Genomic DNA, 20,259 nt, shown 5'->3' with positions numbered 1-20,259 from the left:
GGTGGCCCCCATTCCCTGCCCCCCCCCCAAAGTAGACCTCTTTCATCCCCCAAAACTGGTCAGCTAGGACATCAGTGGAGAAGGGCACCAGACGGAACTCAGGAACTCAGCCACTCTCTCTCAGGAGGTGCTGGTCGGCAGCTGAGCCCACAGGGGCAGAAAAACTGGATCTCACCCACTGAGTAATGCCTGCAACACCCCACTTCACCTCAGTCTCCCATTTTCTCAGGCTCTACTTATGGGGGAATAGGTAAGACTTGGGGCTGATGGGAAGCTGTGGCTGAAAGTGGCCACATAGCTCCCATCAGCCTTGACCGTGATGCTTGAGAGAGCTGCAAAACAAAGCACTCTATCCTGTTGAATAACCAGCTCGGGGCCCAGCTTCCTCCCACACCCGCCCCTTCACACTCCCCTGCATGCAGCTCCCACGGGGGCCAGGCTTGCTGCATGGCAGGAACAAAGAACCAGGCTCTGGAGGCGGCTGCAAAGGACATGACGGCGGTTTTATATGTGGCCAAATACTTCTAGGGGAGTACAGATGGACAGACAGACAGATGGGGGCACAGGACACCAGACAGGGAGGGAGGAAGGTTGGGCAGTGGTGTCTTCTAACCAGTGAGTGGAAGCTGCACCCCACCCCCAGTGGGGGGGTGGGACAACATTGGCACAGGAGGTGGCGAGACAGGCGTGAGGGGCCCATCCCTGAGGCGGGCAGCTGGGCAGGGCCCAGTCCTCGTTGGCACAATCGGCTCTCTCTGGCCCAGCTGGGTGCTGGGGAGGGGCAGGGCTGCTGGGCTGGAGGGATGCTAGGCTGAGGAACACTTGGGAGGCCGGGAGGATACCAAGGCCTCTCCTGGGGGGAGTGGACATGGGTATAGGACAGGATCACAAGAGGCAAATAGAACAGCAGCAGCAGCCAAGCCCCCCAGGGGAGATCCGAGGTCCCAAGATGACCCCTGGGGTGGTGATCACCTCTTGGGCACCAACCTGCAGGGCCTCTCCCCTGGGGCCTCCGGGTGATAGTGAAGGAGCAGTTTTTTGGTTTCAAAATGAGGCGGACTAGTGTTCCACGGGTGCCATACCCAGATGAAACGGGGTCGGGAGCTCAGACACAGAGGGGCCTCCTCTTCTGATGGCAGTAGGCAAGGGAGGTTGTAGGCAAAGCTCATTCCTGGGGTGGGCGAAGGCCGAGGCATGGATGTGGAGGGGTGGGTAGCAGGGTCTCTGGCTGCCCGCTCTTCAGGGGTCCGGGTCGGGCTCCAGCAAAGGTCAGGACATTTGATGCCTGCGCTCTCTACCCAGACAACTCCCCAAGACAAGCTCCCCATGGGGCTTCCATTCTCTACCTTTCACCCACCAGACAATGGTGCCAGGAAGCTGGGAGAGAGGTGGGCACGGGGAGGGACCCTGGATCTGGGGTTTGGGGAAGACAGCCCTCATGAGAAGGAGTCTACACTCTCCCTCTCCAGGAAAAGCCCCCTCACCCTTCCCAAATACTCCAGGTTGGGGAAAGAAAGGGCTACCCCATTTAGGACCCCCATAAAGAGCCCCAAGTAGAAAGAGTTAAGGAAGTGCACCTTTTCTCTGGGAGTGAGGGGAGAGAGCCCCCTGAAGCGGGGGAAAAGGGACACTGCAGAAAGGTGGGCATCCCCCCATGCATCCACATCAGGGAGGTGAAAACCTACAACCAGACTTTAAGGGAATCCTGGGAGCTAGGATGCTACCGCAAAAGAAACCCCAAACATCCGGTGAAGGCATCTGAGAGGGAGGCAGCGCCCCCTGGAGGAAAGATACACCCCCGGTGGCGAGCCCCTCGGTCCCGTACCTCCCCAGGGCTCAGAGCCCTTCCCCACCCCCCACCGCGTGGCCTCTGTTTCTCAGCGGATGTAGACACCTCGCCCCCATCCTTCCAGCTCATTCTTGTTGCGCCCCAAAACGGGACCCCCACCCTCGGCGCAGTAGCGGGCCTTATTCCGGCCGCGGTTCCGGTTGTCGGTCAGCTCCTCTTCATAGTCTTCTTCCTCATCCTCCCAGGATCCCTGCCGGGCCGGTGGGGTGCTGCCCCCTGCAGGGTCTCCAAGCCCTGGGCCCTCTGAGGGGTCCGTTTCCATGTCCACACATGAGTCTCCCAGCTCCGTGTAGGCAGAGTTTCGGTTGCCAGGAGTGTCGGCATCAAACGTGTCTTGGCGAGACAGTGCCCGCAGGGTACCTGCCCGGCCTGGTGGGTGGCTGCTGGGGTAAAGGCCTGGGGGCTGGCCCAGCTCCCCGGGGTACTCGTGCACGCTGGCGTGCTCCCCGGTGGCCCGCTCCAGCGACTGGTCCCCGGAAGGAAGGTAGGGTCCCTGGTTAGCAGACGGACAGCACACACCATGCAGATCAGGCAGGGGTGAGAGAGACACAACAAAGCAAGGCAGGTTAGTGATGGCACCAAGATATCCAGCCTGGCTAAAGGGGGTGGGCAGCTGGGCAAAGGGCTCTACAGCCCAGCCAGAGGACAGACCTCAGGGCCTTTGCTCCTCTAAAAAGAAACCTCTGGATGTCCACCCAACCTTTGTAAGACATGAGGAGCCATGAACTCTTCCGGTAACCATGGTAGAAAGCCCATGAATAATTAGTCATTGCTTCCTCAATGCATGTCATTAGTGCTGTCTCGGGCTAAATCATCATTAACAGCTCATTAGCATTGCCACTCGTTAGTGGTTGATTCAGTTAGTCACTGCTCCAGTTTTCCAAATATACTAAGCGGACTGCAGCTTGAGCTCACTAACCCCAGCTCCTTCAGCTCAAACCAGACCCTAATCACAGGCTTCCACAGGCCCACACCTCCCCTCTCCATTCCCTAGCCAGAGGACAAAGTCTCCAAAATTGATAGGATTCCTGCCCTGACCCCAGCAAAAAAACCAAAGCAGTAGCCTGGGGAAAGTTGGCGGGTCTCCACCCCCAAACCCCTCCACACACAATCCCCTCCTCTTCCCCTGCCCCCAGAGACAATGAGGTAGCCCAACACCCTCAGCTCCAAATGCCACATAAAGGTGATCTGATGGTCACGGCCACCACGGAAGCAGCTGGGTGGGGTGCAAGAAGGCCTGGGTTCTAGTGTCATCCCTGGTCACTTCAAGCTGTGTGACCCTGAGCAAATGACTCTCCTCTCTAAGGCCCAGTTTCTCTGTGGTGGTATGATGAGGATTAGACCAAAAGTTTCTAAACTGTTCTCTGGTGACCCAAGGTGGCGGGAAGGGCACAGAAGTGCTTCAGGGGTCCCTGTAGAGGTGAAATGGAAGCCAAGCCACCAGCTCCCTCCGAGCAGAGCAAGGACACTATATACTGAGCTTCCTTAGAAGTTTCAATGAAGTTAAACAGGGAGCTACTGTATGAGCCAGCAACTTCCCTCTTAGGTATCAATCCAGGAGAACTGGAAATGTATGTTCACATAAAAGCTTGTACACAGGGGCGCCTGGGTGGCTCAGTGGGTTAAGCCTCTGCCTTCAGCTCAGGTCATGATCTCAGGGTTGTGGGATTGAGCCCCGCATTGGGCTCTCTGCTCAGCAGGTAGTCTGCTCCACCCGCGCCCCCCACCCCCCCCGCCTCTTGGCCCACTTGTGATCTCCCTCTCTGTCAAACAAATAAAAAAAATAAAAAAAATAAAAAAAAAAAAGAAGAAGTTTCAATGAACAAATGAGCTCTGTTACTGAAAACAAATCTGAAAAGCAATGGTCTTAGAATGATTTCATGGCTTTCTCCTGGCTCTAATCTAGAATCAAATACTTAATGGTGTGAGCTCAGAGATGGGAAGCAGCTCCCAGGGGAGGAGATCCAGCCTAGGGCAGGGCCCCCATAGGAGGGCCTTTCCTGGAATCTCTTTCACTGGGAGAAGGATGGAAGGTAGGGCATCAACTCACATAAGATGCTTCATTCTGGGTCCCCTCTCAGGAAACTCCTGGGATTAGGGCTCTGAGAGAAAGGACAGTTTCTCTGGGTTAAATGGCTCTGCTCTGTGGGAACGGCCTGGGGCTGACGGGCCTTGCTCTGTTGGGTCTAAAATGGGGGGGGGGGGGGGGGGTGCCTGGCTGGCTCACTTGGTAGAGCATGCAACTCTTGATCTCAGGGTTGTGAGTTTAAGGCACACTTTGGGTGTAGAGTTTACTTAAAAAACAAAACAAAACATAAACTTAAAAAATAAAAACAAAATGGCTGTGAAGTCTAGTGAAGGAAAATATCAATCTTCCATATGTTTTTCTCCTAATCACCTGTCTTATAATAATACCCCAATCAGGCCTCATATCCAAAAGCCCTTAGGGCAGCAGCTGTAGTCCTGTGGGACAGGCCAGGCCCAGGGAGGCACCACCCCCCCATCCCATCAAAAACCACAGACACCAGAAGCTGCCACTCACCACATTTTTTACAAAATAAACCTCTTCCCTTCTTCCCCATGTTTCCTGAGCTCCAATTCCGAGCCTTGGACAGGAGGGGAGATGGGTGGGACACCTACATGGCATGCTCCTGCTGCTGGGGCACGGACCTGGCCAGCTGCGAGGCCTCCAGCCCGCCCCAGAAGCTGAGATTTCTCCTGAGTGAGGTGAGCACCTGTACCTGGAGGTTGGAGACGGGGGCAGGGCTGGCGGCCAGAGCTGCAGTAGCCATGGTACGGTTCAGCAGCGGATTGGGCGGAGTGCTGCTGGGCGGGTGTGTGGCCTTCCAATAGGCTTCCAAATATTCGGCCAAGTGCTCGCAGGCATCCTCCAATTGGTTCTCGTCCAGGATGATGTCAAACATTTCCTGTGGAGTCGGGGTTAGGGGCGGGGCTGGGATGAGCCGGGCGTGACCGAGGGGGTGAGGGTGTGGCCTGGGTGCAGTGGGTGGAGTCAAAGGGTTGAAGGACAAAATTAAAAAGAAACCTCTGGATGTCCAGGAAGAGGACGACTCTCAGATACAGACACTGGCAGAACTACAAAGGGTCCTGGCACCCAGACAGTCCAACCCTCTCGTCCTAGATATAAGGCAACCAAGTCTGGAGGCCGACTTGATGCCCCACACATAACTGGGCTTCTGGGGCTCAAAAGCCATCTCTGACTGCCTGTCCCGCGCTCCTTTCCCGGAAGACCAGTTCACTCCCATAGACCCCACCCTGGTGCTCCTGGTGACTCTGTCTCTCATGCAGGCCAGAGGAAACAGGAGAACCCAAATATCCCCCCTTTCCCGGGGTCTGGGCACTCACGGGGGGGCACTGTGCCAGCTTCTCTGAGGCCGCTATTTGGACATTGAGGTGTTTGGATTGAGACTTCCCTCGGGACTTGATGAGCCTCTGAAGTACCTGGTTTGGGGGGAGAGAAGAGGAGCTAGAGGGATCTCGCAGTGCACCAAGTCAGAGAAGCAGGTCAGGGTTGGGGAGGGAGGGAGGGACGCTAGATGACTCTCAGCCCTGACCACCTCTTCCGAAATGACCTCGCCAGGCCTGTGTCCATCCTAACACAATGCTCAGGCTCTCTCCCGGGTCTCATGCCAGCCTCTCCTGGGAAGTGGCTCTCTGAAAGGCAGTGATTCACCATCCTAATCCCTGTCACCTTTACAGCCTTCACTGTCCAGGCAGGCACCCGCACGGGAACAGCAGCAGCTATCTTTGATGGGACACTTGCTGCGAACAGGCGACGTTCTGCGCTTTCCACATGATCAGCTGGTTTAGTCCTGATAATATCTCATGAGGGAGCCACTATTATTATTCTCACCTCCACAGCAGTAATGATAATGGTAATAATAACTAAACAGAAAGCCATGACCTTCACTAAATGATCAAACTTAATGTCACCAACAGCACAACGGACACCTCAAGCATCTTGAAAGACACGTCACGCCAAAATGCAAAACCTAAGCCTCATCACAAGCATACATCAAGCAAACCCACACTGAGGAACAGTCTACAGAGTCTGTGGTCTGTACTCTTCAAAAACGGCAGTGTCGTAAAAATCCAAGAAAGGCTGGGGAACTGTTCCAGTTTAAGAATGTGAAAGAGAGGGGTGCCTGGGTGGTTCAGTGGGTTAAGCACCTGCCTTTGGCTCAGGTCATGATCTCGGGGGCCTGGGATTGAGCCCCAAGTAGGGCTCTCTGCTCAGCGGGGAGTCTGCTTCTCCCTCTCCTTCTGCCCCTCTGCCTCCCACTGCTTGTGCTCTCTCTCTCTCTCTCACTTGAGTTCTTTCTCATTCAAATACATAAATAAAATCTAAAAAAAAAAAAAAAAGAATGTTAAAGAGATAAGGCAACTAAATGTAACATGTGATCCTGGATTGAGGGAGAAATTGCCATAAAGAACATTATTGGGGCAATTGAAAAATGAAGGACTAAAATATTTCTGGAATTTGGCAATTGTACTGTGGTGATGTAGATTAATGTCCTTGGTTCTTAAGAAAAACACATTGAAATACTTAGGAATAAAGACATGGTATGGTATCTTCAACCTACTCTCAAATGATTCGGAAGGAAAAATATATATAAATACACATATACATAACACATACATAAAGTAAACGTGGCAAAATGTTCACAATTAGTGAATCTGAAGAAAACTAAGTAATATACTTTAAACGGCTGAATTGAATGGTATGTGAATGATCTCAATAAAGCTGTTAAAAAAATTACTGAATCTGAGTGAAGGGCATTCAAAGAATGGCAGTTCCTGGTACTATTCTGGCAACCCTTCTCTAGATTTGGAATTATTTCAAAACAAAAATATTTTAAAAGGGGGGGGGTGCCTGGGTGGCTCAGTCCAGCACCTGCCTTTGGCTCAGGTCATGATCCTGGGGTCCTGGGATCGAGCCCCGCATTGGGCTCCCTGATCGGCAGGAAGCCTACTTCTCCCTCTCCCACTCCCCCTGCTTGTGTTCCCTCTCGCTTATCTCTGTCAAATAAACAAAATCTTTAAAAAGAGAATAGAAAAGGGGCGCCTGGGTGGCTCAATGGGTTAAAGCCTCTACCTTCGGCTCAGGTCATGATCCCAGGGTCCTGAGATCGAGTCCTGCATCCGGCTCTCTGCTCAGCAGGGAGCCTGCTTCCTCCTCTCTCTCTGCCTGCCTCTCTGCCTACTTGTGATCTCTGTCTGTCAAATAAAAAAATAAATAAAATATTTTTTAAAAAGTAAAAAAAGAAAAGAAAAGAAAAAGAATAGATATAGTGTTTAGTAGGTCCGGGTGTTTTGCATGCTTTTTTTTTTTTTGCACCTATGTCATCCTCACAACCACCACATGAGGATTCCTATTTTGCAGGCGAGGAAATAGGCACAGAGAGGTTAGGTGACTTTGTCAAAAGAGCACAGAGTGAGGAGTAGCAGTGCTGGTTCATTAACTCCGGGTGCCCTGGTTCCAGAGTCCCTATCCTTCACCTCGGTCAGTGCCCCTGGGAGAAATGGAAGGATCAGTCACTTCCCAGCTCACACAGTGTTTTTGTATCCATTAACTCATTAGATCTTTTCAACCACCCTAGGGAGGACTTCAATCCTATCTTCCCCTTTCTACTCCTTAGAAACTTAGGACTCAGAAAGGTCAGGGTATCTGGGTGTTGCGCTCATAGGGTGTGTTCCGAAATGGGAACAGTTTTTTTTTTTAAATATTGTATTTATTTATTTGACAGAGAATGACACACCAAGAGAGAGAACACAAGCAGGGGGAGTGAGAGAGGGAGAAGCAGGCTTCCCACAGAGTAGGGAGCCCAAAGGGGCTCGATCCCAGGACCCTGGGATCATGACCTCAGTAAATGACTGAGCCACCCAGGCGCCCCTAAAATCAGAACAGTTATCACCCTTGGTTGTCAGTCATGAATCAGACAGAACTGGGGGCTCTCCCCATCATTACCTCAAATCCCCTCAACAATAACAAGGGAGGGACTTTAATTCCCATTTTACAGGGGAAGAAATTGAGGCTGAAGCTACATAAATCCTCCAGAGATCCCAAGCTCAGTAACAAAACAACAACCAAACAAACAACAAAAGTGAATGAATGAATGAATGAATAAGTCAACCAGGGCAAAGGCTTGAACCTAAGCTGTTTTCTCACTTCAAATCCTTCACCTGAACTTGCCCTCCATGTTTCTCAAATCCCCACTAACGCCTAGGAGGGGAAACTCACAGAGCTGCAACACAAAAAAGAAGTAAATCAGCCTTCCTACCGATTCATCTCTATCAAGGTCCAAGTGAGGACAATGCAGCAAAAAGGGACAAAATCAAATGACAGAAAAGACCTCCCAACTGCCAAGTAGTTGGGTGACACTGTGACCAAAAAAAGGCACAGTTTTCTGGACCAAGGCCGGGAGGTCAACCAGAGTGGAGACAGGGGGCTGGCCTGCATGACCCTACAATGATACTTATAATGGGGCACATTATACCAGACCCTTTGCTAAGTGTTAAGCATTCACATTAGGTTCGATTTTCACAAGGTCCATTTGATGGAGTTTTACAGAGGAGGAAAATAAGGCTCAGGGAGATTGGGTCACACAGTTAATAAGCAGTTGCTGGGACTGAAAGACAGGTCACCCAACTCCAGAGCACTCTTGTCCCCACTAGGGTCAGGCTCTCATACCCACCTTTGGAGAGGTGATCTTAATGTAAACAATGATGGGGGCCAGTGAGGTCTTGGAGAGCTGGGCTGGGTGGTTGATGGTGTCAGCATCCAAAGCGACCAACTGAAGGGTCCGGGCCAGCTCGAAGATTCGCTCGATCTCGCTCTGAACCTCAGCTGCGGGGCGCAGAGTCACGGGGAAGGGGGAATGTAGGGGGGCCTCCCCAAGAGGCAACGGACAATCCAGCCCTTCTGGAGACGCACCCCCTCCACCCTCCCCTCCCACATCGCAGGGTGGGCTCACCCAGGCTAGAGCGTGTGTTGGAGCGCTCAATGATGATGTGTTTGCTGGGGTTGTTGAGGACCGAGCGCTTAGCCAGCGAAATGTCCGCTGTCACACGAGTGATGGAGATCCTGAGGGACGGAGCAAGGGGAGTAAGAGGTCAGGGTGGGCTCGAGTGCTCTGCCCACGCCCCCAGGCTCCAGGCCTTCCTCCTAGCCTTCAGTCCAAGGAAGCCCAGGATCATCATTCAAGCCCACCCTGCCCATCCCCAGTAGCAGAGGACCACAGTGGGAGTGGGGAGCCAGCTCCCAGGGTCTTACCTGCCATCAAATCGATGCTTCAAGAAGTCAAATAAAGCTTTCTGCATCATGTCTGTAACCTGAGGTTGGGGGTTGGGGTGGGGGAGGAAGTCAGGTGTTTAAAGCCACTCAGGAAGGGTAGACTACTAAGTACGTACACCCTCACATTCCATTTTCTTATTTAATTCCTGAGATAAATGGGCCCCTGGGGGAGGTGGGGGGTTCCTTCTGGGTCTGAGGAACTTCCAATGGGGTCTCTGATTCCAAGGGTTCTTCTAGGTGGATTCTCTGGGAAGACCCTTCCAGGGGTGTCTTGGGGGAGGCAGAAGACTGGACCCTTCTGGGTCTCCCTGTGGGTCAGACCCCTTTGGGGGCTTCTCTGAAGGTCTGTAGCCCTCTGGAGAGATACCCTGGGAATCTGGGCCCTTCCAGGAGATCTCCCTGGAGTTTGAACCTTTCTGTAGCATCTTTCTAGAGGTCTGGGGCCCTCTGGATCCACTCCCCTCTATGGGCTCCTACCTCGTAGCCCTTGAGCGACGGTCCCACCAGGACGATGGGTCTCATGGAAGGTACCACGTCATAGGGGGGCACATGCTCTGTCTGAGGTGGAAGCAGGGAGGGGGAACCCCACAGTGGAGATGGCATTAGCCCCTCTTCCGCAGCCTCCAGGCTCCCCCATGCATCCTCTCCTCCCCCTGCTCCCAGAGCCCAGATGTGGGGGATCAGGAGGGATGGCCAAGGAGAACCAGGGTGAGGGAAATGGGGGGGTGGGTGGGGAGGGCACGAGAATGGGTGTTAGAAGGTCCCACTAGCTCATCCCAGGGGGTGGAGAGGGGGACACAGAAAGCTGTGATACTCACCGACTTCTGCTTCTGTTTGGCTGGGTCCAGAGATTGCCAAGAGTGGGGAGCGGGGGAGAGAGGGGAGGGCACCCAGGCAGGGGCAGAGGGCAAGGAAGGAGCCAGGACAAGAGAGGGAGGGAGAGCAGGCAGACGAGGAGAGATAACAAGGCATGCGTGTTAGTGACAGACAGAGCCAGAGAGAGGGGACGGGACCCCGTGCCAAGGGGGAGCCAAAGATGGCCCAAGATCAGGGCTGGGAGAAGGACTGACAGTCAGTCCAGTGGACTTGGGAATATTCCGACATGCCCTTCCCCTTTCTGGGTCTTGGGAAAAGTTCTGGAAAGGGTGACAGCCCATAATTTGGTCCCCATCTCCTGCCTCTAGCGCAGTCCAACCTGCCCATTGTAAGCGTTCCTTAAACTGTCCCACTGTACAGCCAGTAGACCCCCATGTGCCCACCCTAGCCCCACGGAGTCCAAAAAAGATAAAGAGGGGTCACTTCCACTCTCCCCATCACACGCGGGGGTGGAGGGCAGATACAGAACATCCCAATTTCATTACCACCAGCCCCTGCTTCTCGTGGTGCTGGGGCAAGAGGGTACAGCCTTCCAAGGGAAGGGGTGCTTCAACTGCAGGAAACATCCCTTCCTGGGGGTGGGCCAGGGTGGATTGGTGCGTTAAGCTGGACGTGCCTATTCCTGGTGCCATGCCAGCCTTCCCTGCTCCTTGGTAGGAGGCCATGCTCCCCAAAGAATCGGGCCAGAGCTGCATCTGAATCTGTTCTAGCCCCTCCCACTGCCAAAGAGCTGGGCCCTGACCCCCTGCCCTCTTGCCAGAACCCAGCAAGAATTACCTTCTTGAAGAAGGGGATGCGTTTGCCATGGGGTGGCGGGGTGGTGACACTGCTAACACTAGTCTTGGCAGAGCCGCTCTGCTCCCCGAGCTCTGCCTCCTCGTCCTCTAGCTCTAGGGGGTCTAGTTCAAAGGCTAAGTTAGTCATCTCATTACCTGGACCGCAGTCAGGAGAGAGGAGGGAGGCGAGGTGGGGAGGAGTGGATGGACATGGAGACACAAGTACAGAAGGCAGGGATGGGATGGGGAAAAAAGAAAGAAGAAGAGGTGAATGGAAAAGAGCTAGAAGAAATGAATGGGGATGGGGCAGGGGAGTCAGGCAGAGAGATGGAGCTCCCAAAGAAAGGGGAAGGAGAGACATGAGAGAATGGGCTCCAACAGGCCCAGCATGAGGGGTGTCCTACTCTTCACAGGGGGCGGTGGGTGGGGGGGGTACTGCTGGGTGTGTTTGGAGGATTCAGGACTGGGGCGCCCCCTACTGCATGGAAAGAAGGGGACAGGCAGTGTGGAGACCACCCCACCCAGGAGCTCCCCGGCCCCACCCCCGCAGTTCTCCAAGGTGGCAGCAGCTCTTACCACTGGCAGGGGGCGTGGGGCGGCGGGTGCCAGTCACCACGTCTCCTAGGCTGGAACTGGAGTTGTCACCTGATTTGCTGTGTAGGCAGAGAGGCAAACGGAGCTGTGAGCGAAGGGGTGGGCGTGAGGGCGGGGGAAGCTTGTTCTCTCACAGGCTGCCTGCCCCCCACTCCCCTTGGAGATTCTCCAGCCCCACGGGTGACACCCACAGGTGGCTGGGCCCTCAGGGCAAGTGGTCAACCCTTGTCCCCGAGTCCCAGTTGGAGGGCCCCCTTGTGGTCCCCAGCTAGACACCTGGAGCTGAGGCGGTTCTGGCGCAGCTTCTGTTCCTGCAGGAGGCGCAGGCTGTCCAGCTTGACGGGGCTGGGGATGAAGCCAACCTCACAGCCCTCCTTCACCAGTCGTCCAATCCACCAGTCGTTATTATATTTCTGTGGACAGCCACAGCAGATGGGGTGGGAGAGAACAAGAGGGAGCTTGGAGGGGCAAGCCAGCAGCCACCCTAGGGGGAAACCACCCCGGGACCTGCCAAGCCTCTCCAGGGGGTGGCACCCCCCCTCACGCCACAAAGAGCCAGCCCCCAGGTCTCAGAACAACCCCAGGACCTGTATCCACTCAGGCCACAGATCACCCTACCCCCAGCAGGTCGTCATCCCACCATGGGTTCACCGTGCCCTGGAAAGGCAGGAAAAGGAGCAAATGCTGACACCCACATGTGCCTGCACTCTGCCACTCCCCTTACAGATCTCATCCCAAACCCTCTCGATAGCCAGCCGTGTGACCTCGGCATCGCCACCCCATTTTACCAATGAAAGTTAGAGGCTCAGAGAGGGGAAGAGATTTCTCTAAGGTCACACAGCAGATTCAGCCAAGTTCTGCTAGGCTCAGAAGTCTTTTTCCGCTAGAGCTCCGGCTGCCCCTCTCCTGGTACCCGCTACCCGCACCTCCCTCCCGCCCCCACCCTTCCAGACACCGAGTGCTCTCTCCACCTCTTTGATGTGCAGGAAGTCCTTGGGCTCGAAGGTGATGGCCACTCCCTGCACTGGCACCTCATCCCCAGGAGATGGGTTATAGCCGACATTTGTCCGCACAGCAAACGCCACCGGCTTGGTCTAGAGGTGCACAGGGAGAATGACAACAGGAGGGTTAAGCCACAATGTACTGGGATGGGGATGATGTGGAGATTTTCTGTGTTGATTGTTAGAAAGTATACTGAATGGTTTAAGTAGGTTTTTGTTTTGTTTGGGGTTTTTTTTTGAGATTTTATTTATTTATTTGACAGACAAAGATCACAAGTAGGCAGAGAGGCAGGCAGAGAGGAGGGAGGGGGAAGCAGGCTCCGTGCCAAGCAGAGAGCCCGATGTGGGGCTCGACCCCAGGACCCTGGGATCATAACCTGAGCTGAAGGCAGAGGCTTAACCCACTGAGCCACCCAGACACCCCTGGTTTAAGTAGTTTTCCTGTCTATATGTTAAATTTCACAGCTTAAAAAAAAAAATAGAATTTGGCCTTCTCAGAATGGAGGGAGCCACTGGGGATTGGACGTAGTAGTCTGGAATGACATCTGGAAAGAATATTAGCAATAATAATAATAATAACTGCAGCTACATTTATTGTGCCAGGGCCTGTGTTACATGTTTTACAAGCATTACCTCATTTATTCACCACAAAAACCTTAGGAAATTAACTGCTAGGAGCTCCTGGTGGGTTCAGTCAGTGGAGCACAAGACTCTTGATTACGGGGTTGTGAGTTTGAGCTCCATATTGGGTGAAGAGATTATTATAAAAAAACAAAAATTAAATTAAATCTTAAAAATTTTTTTAGAAAGTGAGGGTCACCTGGGTGGCTCAGTCATTTAAGCATCTGCCTTCGGCTCGGGTCCTGAGATTGAGCCCTGCACGCAGGAAACCTGCTTCTCCCTCCCCCACTCCCCCTGCTTGTGTTCCCTCTCTCACTGTGTCTCTCTCTGTCAAATAAATAAAATCTTTATAAATAAATAAATGTTAACTACTATTATTATCTTCATTTTAATGAATGAGGAGACCAAAGTTCAGAAAGGTTAAGCAGCTCGCTTGAGATCACGCAGCTAATGAGGATCAACCCAGGACACACTGGACTCCAGAAAGAAGTGGAGAGTCTCAAGTTCCTATTACGTCTGGCAACACTATTAAGCACCTATTATACTACACATGAAGGCAAGTAGTATAGCCCACATTTTACAGGGGTAAGACAGGGGCCCATCAAGGCCTTGGGGTATACCAGCTGAGAAGTGTCAGGGCCAAAACTTGACCCTGGGTCTGTTCAGCCCATCTCTAAGGCCTGGGGTGGGGGAAATAGCACCAGCACAGCCCCCTGACTCTGTATTTCTCACCTTGGCTTTCTCAAGCTGGGCTAATGCCTGGCGCTCTGCCTCCTTCCTTAGGGCTTCCCGGTCCTCCTCCAGAGACACGTCAGAGTCCGAGGGTCGGCTGGTGTAGGACTCTGCCGAGCCCTAAAAACAGATCAGGCTGACTCAGGGCCCACACTGCCTGCCGGCTCCTGGGCCTCGGAAGGCACAGAGGGGCCACCCCTCATGGATCCCTCAAGCCCCAGCCACCCCAGCGTGATGCCACAAGGGCTAGGAAAAGGTGGTATTTAGATGAGAGGAACAAGGGACTGAGATTGGCAGGCCCCTGGGAAAACTGTGGCCCCAGGAAAGGCGACAGCAGCAAGCAGGGGGTTAAAGCAGGTCCCAGGACAGCTGCTTGGGGCCCAGGGAGGGGTGGGAACCTGATAGGGGCATAGTGCAGGGGAGGAGTGCCAGGGGACGAGTCTCCACTCCCTGTTCCTCCTTCCCTCCCCTGTCCCCAAGACCACACGGGCTGAGACAGACTCAGGAGAAGCCCACTGAGTCCTTCCAGGGACAGTAGTCACCAGCACAGGCCTGAGCTCTCTGCACCATTGGCAGCGGGCAGCGTGCTCTGCAGGATGGGGCCACCAAAAATTTTGCTATCTTCTGCTCAAAGGTGAGAGGAGATAAAATCCTACCTCCCTAGCCAGAATCAGAGGAACCCCAATCCTCAGGCTCTTACAAGATCTAAAAAGAGAACCCAAGATTCATAGGGTAGTGCAGGCAAAAGAGGCAAGTGAAGAGCAGAACATTGGGCAGGCCTTGCTCTGATACTAGGGCTGCTGGCTGCCAGGGTCTCAGCAGGTCCACAAGTCTAGCTATGCCAGGAAGCTGGCCTTGACCATGTGGACCATCCCAGAGCACAAGGAATTCCCTCAGGGATGCAGGTGCATGGGTGAGACCCAAAGTGTCAATGAACATGCTTATTCACGGGCGTGCTTGGGTGTGCAACTTCAAGTGCATTTAGGAGGGTGTTCTCCAGTATGTGCTGGATATGCACAACTGAATGCAGACAGGTGCACCTAAGCACGGCCGGAGAGGCAGGGGGCACCCTAGGTGTGAATGTCCCTGACTGTGTGGGGCACATGAGGGCAGGAGCCAGGAGGTGTAAATCTACACAAATGGGGTGGTGCGGGGACAGGGGCAGGAGGGGATGCAGAGGAAGAGCTGGACTAACCCATGTCGGGGGTCCTTCCTGAGGCCATGAAAGGGTCACTTGGCCAGGAATGTCTAGGGAACCTGGGAAAGGGAGAAAACAAAGTCCCAACTTCCCCAGAGTGTCCTGTCATTAGCTAGGGACGCTGCCCACTCCTTTCCCAGCCAAATCACAAAAATGGGAGACTTGTGAAGGTGCAAGATTGGGGTGGGGGTGGGGTCAATAATAAGAGCCGGAAAAGACAAAAGTGAAGGAGGGTGAAAACCAGCTCATCTCCACTCTCCACCCATCCTGATGAGAGCACTAAGAATCAGGGAGACAGATGCCCAGAGAGCCGGAGAAACAGACCCAGAGACAGCATGGCAGACAGGCATTTACTGATCCTTACAGAGATGTGTGCGTGCACACGCGCATACACACACACACGCACGCGCACGCACACGTGCAGACACTCACGCGCACCCAGTAGACATATCAGAAATGGCAGGAGCAGGGTAACAGCGAGGAGGCAAGGAGACAGGCTAGAGTGAGGGTTCCCCTCATCAGCTATCCCTCTGGGCCTGCTCCCACCCACCCCGATTCCCACCCCATCCCTAGCTCACCACTACGAGGGTCCGGCTGGGCGCCTCCATCCCGGCGCCCTCAGTGCCTGGCCCTGCCGGCCTAGGGGGTGGCCCAAACTGCCCGTTCCCCCAGGGGGCTCAGGTTACAAGCAGAGTTGCTACATGTGCAAACTGCTAGGGTATATTTAGCTCAGAGATGTGGCAAGGCCTGCCCCCCCGCCCCAACTCCCTGCCACCTACTAGGGGTCAGAGCTAGGGAGCTGAGAGGAGGAAGGAATGAAGGCTGGGGGTCTGATGCCCTTGGGGGGGGGGGCAGGGGCAAACACTGAATGAAGGAACCAAGGGCTCTTTTCTGTCAAGAGGAGTTACACCGAGCATAGCGTCATTCCTCCTGGCTCTGGCCCTGGCCCAGTCCTGCAACAGGAGGGATGAGGAAAAGACTGAAGAAAGAACTTCCTGTCTGTGTGCTTAGAAGATGCTGGGATGAAGGGCTCCTTGTCTGACCCTCTCAAGTCAGGCCCGGGCTCACATGTGCCAAGTGTTGTGGAGACAGAAGAGTCATAAAGGGCCTCATTCCACAACCTGGAATCAGTCGGTGGGTGTGCCTGGCACCACCCTCTCTATCCAGCCCGAGGAGGTGGGGGACTGACCTCCCTACTGTCCTCTGCCCTCCTATGCCCTGCCCATTTTCCCCTTTTGGTGTACTCCCTTTGCTCATCTGATCCCAAGGCTCTCTCGCCTTTTTTGGGTACCAGGTTTTGTTGAGATGCTCTGTAGTCATAGCAACCACATGGTTCTCTGGCTGCCTCTCCCTGAGCCTGAGATGGTCTGGGGTCGAGAGTGAGAGAGGAGAATGACATCTTCCTGACTGAGAAAAGACCCCAGAAAGCTATCCAGCCTCCTGCAGCCAGGGGTGCTGGGCTAGAGTCCTCTCTAAAACCAACCCCCTTCTGCCCTGACCCCCTCCAACACACTTTCTCTTTGCATAGTCAAGAACAGTCAGCTGGACGGGCAGGAGGGCGCTTCCTCCTTGCCATACCTCACCAGGGCTCCAGGGACCCAAAGGACCTGGCTCCTTATCTCTTAGGCTCTGCCTCTACCCCACGCTGTCACAGGTTCTGGGGGAGGACATGGAAGCAGACAGCCGGCAGGGGGAGTGGGTGACAGCCCGAAGCAAGCTAGAAGGAGGCAGGCCAGGCTGTCCCTGAATGAGATGACGCAGGCAGGCAGCAGGGGCTGGTGCCTGGAGCTGGGGGAGGGGCAGGGCGGGGGCTGAGGGAGTGGGTGCAGGCTGACAGTGTGTGTAGGAGAGGTCACCGGGGGAAGGGTGATGGGGTGGTTCCGGCCAGGTGACAAATGACAGGGGGAGGGTGCCTGGAGAAAAGCCTCAGCCCCAGCTCACCAGTGCTGGTCTCCACCAAGCAGCCCACCTCCTTCCTCTCAGCCCGGCCTCCCCATTACCTGGCGGACAAAACTGTTGGACGTGGTATCCGAGGACGTGCTCCCATCCGACCTTTTGAACCGCCCTTTCCTCTTGCTGTATTTGCCCTGGGGAAGCCAGGAATGGACAAGAGTGGAATCAGAAAGGGCCGTTCCCAACCCTCATCCCATCAGTCCCTGAGCTACAGCCAAGCTGCCCTGATCTGAGCAGCCCCACCTCCCCCATCTTCTTCCAGAGATGGTACAGCCCAGGGGGAGGGAGGGCCCAGACCACAGCCTTGGGGTGGGGGGACAGTGGGAGAGAACCTTAGGAAGCACACCCAGAAACCCCCAAACCAAGCCAGAGAGACTGGGAACAGGGAGGCGCTGAGAAGCTGGAGACTCATTAGGCAGCAAAGCTAATTAAGATGCTGGGCAGGCTGCAAGAGTCCTCCAGGGAAGGGAGAGGCTGCCTGCAGTGTGAGGGGGGCAGAGAGAGCTGGGGAAAGTCCCCCGCCCTTTTCCCCTCCGCTGGAGCAGAGGGGGGCTGATTGTGCCTGTGGCCCCCAGAGTGACAAGGAATCGCCAACCTGGGCCCAGCTTGGCTTATCCTGAACCCGAATCTTGCCTTCATTTTTCCCCAGAGTGGGGAGGGGAGTGGCAGCTCTCAGTTCTTGGAGACCCAAAACCAGATTTCTGGGGAAGGGGGGCGCAAGAGATGGGGCATGGAACTGTATTTGGAAAGGAAACATCTAACCCCAACCCAGCCCAGAGTCATGGGGGCAGGTTTGACAACACAGGCCCCCTCCCCACCAACACCAGCTGGACTGTTTCTCTGGCCCCTCTTCATCATCACAGTGGTCACACCTCTCCCCAAGGGGGAGAGGACTCAAGCTTCTACTCTCTAACCCCTGGCAGCCACTGCCCATAGCCAGTTCCCACCAGGCTGCATCAATCTGAATGCTCCTTGGCCCTGCCCCAAGATAAGACTAGGACACAGCCCCCACAAGGCCCGGGGGATAGGCTAGCTCAGCCTCACTGGCTGGGCTTGGGCTTGGGCTTGGGTGTAGCAGACACTGCCTGACCTCTTGAGCAGCCACACATTCAGGTATTTCCAGGCCTCCTGTCAAGGGGGCTCGTCCTTGCCTTCCCTAACTCGCATACACACTTGGCCCCAGGCCAGTCCAGAGTGTGTTGGGGAGAGATGATGGGGGGTTCAGGCCCTCCAGACCCTTGCTCCCAGCCCCTATCCTAGAGTTTCTTTGCACAAGAAGCTAGATAAGACATAATCAGACTGAGGGCTCTGGTTCCTTGGGCCTGAGTACAAGAAGGAGCATGGGTAGATGGGAGAGAAAGGTACCTGGGAACCCTTCAAAATTCCTCCCTCCCAGCCCCTTCTCTCAAACCAAACACACACCCAACCTCTAGGACTGAGGATCCTTACAAACTTAAGAGAATCCTCCAGTGAGCCCCAGACTCTCTTTCACACCATCACCACCACCCCAGGATGGAAAAAGGGAGTGGCACCCAGAGAGACAAGGGACAGCTGAAAGGAAGGCCCCGGTCAGCTGCCTCCCAGGCTCCAAGGGGCCTAGGGTGGAGAAGAGAGGTATTTTTAGGTCTAACCTGACCCCCCCAACACATGACCATCAACCACATTTTCATGGTGGTTTCAGTTGCTCCAGGCTGGTCACAGCAAGAAAAGAGTTAACGGTATCCTACCCTTGGGATGTTGCCAGATTGGAGAATGGCCTTGTCCTAGAGAAATCCCTTGGCGCGACCACCCTAGACTCTGACCAGTCACCCCAGACCCTGCTGGTCACTCCGTGGGCCCGCACCACACCCAAGAACACCCCTTCCTGGGGATAACCCGAGGCACCCACAGAGTGTGACTGGGGGTGGGCCGCAGACACCCCCCCAACCCCCAGGTAACAGGGCTTTCTCCCCTCCAGGACAGTGAGTTGGCATCCATCCAACTTTCCAAACTTTGGAGGCGTTTTCTAAGGCTGGGGGGGGGGGGGGGGAGGGGGTGGAGAAGGAAAGATAACGTGGGTGTTGGGGGAGGGAAGGCGGTCCAACAGGAGGATGTAGCTGAGGTGCCAGGATGGGGGCCTAGCCCGGGGCCGGCCCCTTCCCCACCCTCGAAAGGCCCGTGTCTGCGGCTCCGAAGGCCTGCTGGCACCGCCCTGACCACCGCCTCGGCCATCTCCCAGTGCCACCCTCGCCCCACCCACCCCCGCCTGGCGCCCCCCGAACGTGCTCTGCGTCGCCCCCTTGCTTGAGCTCTCTCTCTAGGCTCCCTCAACCCCTGGATGCCCCGCCAGCACCCCCACTCTCCAGCCCTGGAGCCAGTACCAGAGCAGCAGGGACACTGACGCGAGGGAGCGGAGGCGAGGGTGACAGGCGGCCCGACCGTCCCCTCCCCGCTCCGCCAAACCGCAGCCCAACTCCAGGCCAAGCGCCCATCAATCATTAACCGGCAGGGACTGGGGGCACGCAGGCGCCCCTCGCCCCTACGCGCCGGGCACAGAACTCCTTCTTCCCCGCGTCCCTTGAGGCGACCCCACAAGGTCCGCGGGAGCGGCCCCTTGCCCTCGGGCCCGGCCACCACACCTCACCTGCGGGCTGGGGTCGAACACCTCCATGGGGATCTCCTGGGAGGGTGGGTAAGGGCTCCGGGACATGCTGGTCTTCTGGACCATGGAGAGGAGCCTCCCCTCCGGCCGCCGGTCCGGCCCAGCCGGGCGCCCTCAGCGCATGAAAGAGGCCGTCGGAACCGAGAGCCGCGTAGCGCAGCCGGTGCCCGCTTCAGCCACCTGGCCCGGCCTTCGGCTGCCCTCTTCCTGCCTCGCGTCCCTCCTCCCGCTCTCTCCTCTGCCGCCGCCTCCTCCGCCCCTGAAGCCTCAGCATCTCCCCCCGCCCCCTCTGCTCCCACCTGCCCCTCCCTCCCTCCTCCCGCCCTCCCTCTGCCCGCCCCGGCCCCGCCCCTCACAGCCCCTCCGCGGGCTCCGCACAGACAATAGGAGGGCGGCCGGAGGGAGGCACGCCCCTCCCGGCTCTGGAGGTGGGTCAGCGCCAGACTCCAACGGGCATGGGGTGAGAGCGGCCCACTCTGGGTCGTGGGGTCGGGTGGAAAGTGAGGCCTGGCCTTGGGGCAGGGACCGGGGACCGCGGTTTACCGGTGGATGCCGAGCGCCGCTGGAGGTGAAGTTTGGATTGGCACGCCGCCCCCCCACCCCTCGCCCCACGCTTCGGTCCCAAACCGCTCTCCCTTCGCGGGTCTGCCCATTCCACTCCAGTGTGGGCCGCCGGAACTTCTCTCGTTGATCCTGGGACCCG

General features: G+C 55.7%; 1 protein-coding gene across 5 annotated transcripts; it reads right to left on the bottom strand.

The window, feature by feature from the left end:
• Positions 1-482: 482 nt before the first annotated feature.
• Positions 483-19,852, bottom strand: CACNB1 (calcium voltage-gated channel auxiliary subunit beta 1). 5 transcript variants are annotated; one of them, XM_059149105.1, is made up of 14 exons: positions 19,539-19,852; positions 16,963-17,049; positions 13,765-13,884; positions 12,382-12,504; positions 11,687-11,823; positions 11,393-11,469; positions 10,818-10,972; positions 9,642-9,722; positions 9,144-9,202; positions 8,845-8,954; positions 8,566-8,717; positions 5,216-5,311; positions 4,591-4,776; positions 483-2,342 (listed from the first exon to the last, which is right to left on the bottom strand). In XM_059149105.1, exons 1-14 carry the CDS (start codon positions 19,620-19,622, stop codon positions 1,878-1,880), a joined length of 1,932 nt encoding a protein of 643 aa, XP_059005088.1. In that variant the 5' UTR covers positions 19,623-19,852; the 3' UTR covers positions 483-1,877. The 5 variants fall into 5 exon arrangements, with proteins under 5 accessions (XP_059005088.1, XP_059005090.1, XP_059005092.1 ...); XM_059149107.1 differs by lacking the exon at positions 10,818-10,972 and adding an exon at positions 9,983-10,002; XM_059149109.1 differs by lacking the exons at positions 9,642-9,722; positions 10,818-10,972 and adding an exon at positions 9,983-10,002.
• Positions 19,853-20,259: the final 407 nt, after the last annotated feature.

Source organism: Mustela lutreola, chromosome 15, assembly GCF_030435805.1.
Source record: "Mustela lutreola isolate mMusLut2 chromosome 15, mMusLut2.pri, whole genome shotgun sequence".
Classification (NCBI taxonomy): domain Eukaryota; kingdom Metazoa; phylum Chordata; class Mammalia; order Carnivora; family Mustelidae; genus Mustela; species Mustela lutreola.
The sequence above is the reverse complement of the archived record's forward strand: the minus strand, read 5'-3'. Positions and strand labels throughout refer to the sequence as shown.

What these genes read in the sequence shown, in the direction of transcription:
- CACNB1 (XM_059149105.1), bottom strand. Translation starts at nt 19,622, where the DNA reads ATGGTCCAGAAGACCAGCATGTCCCGGAGCCCTTACCCACCCTCCCAG. An exon ending in CAGAACCGCCTCAGCTCCAG is followed by an intron (nt 11,470 to 11,686) that starts GTGTCTAGCTGG and finishes CTGCCTACACAG; the next exon opens with CAAATCAGGTGACAACTCCA. An exon ending in CCCCACGCCCCCTGCCAGTG is followed by an intron (nt 10,973 to 11,392) that starts GTAAGAGCTGCT and finishes ACTGCGGTCCAG; the next exon opens with GTAATGAGATGACTAACTTA.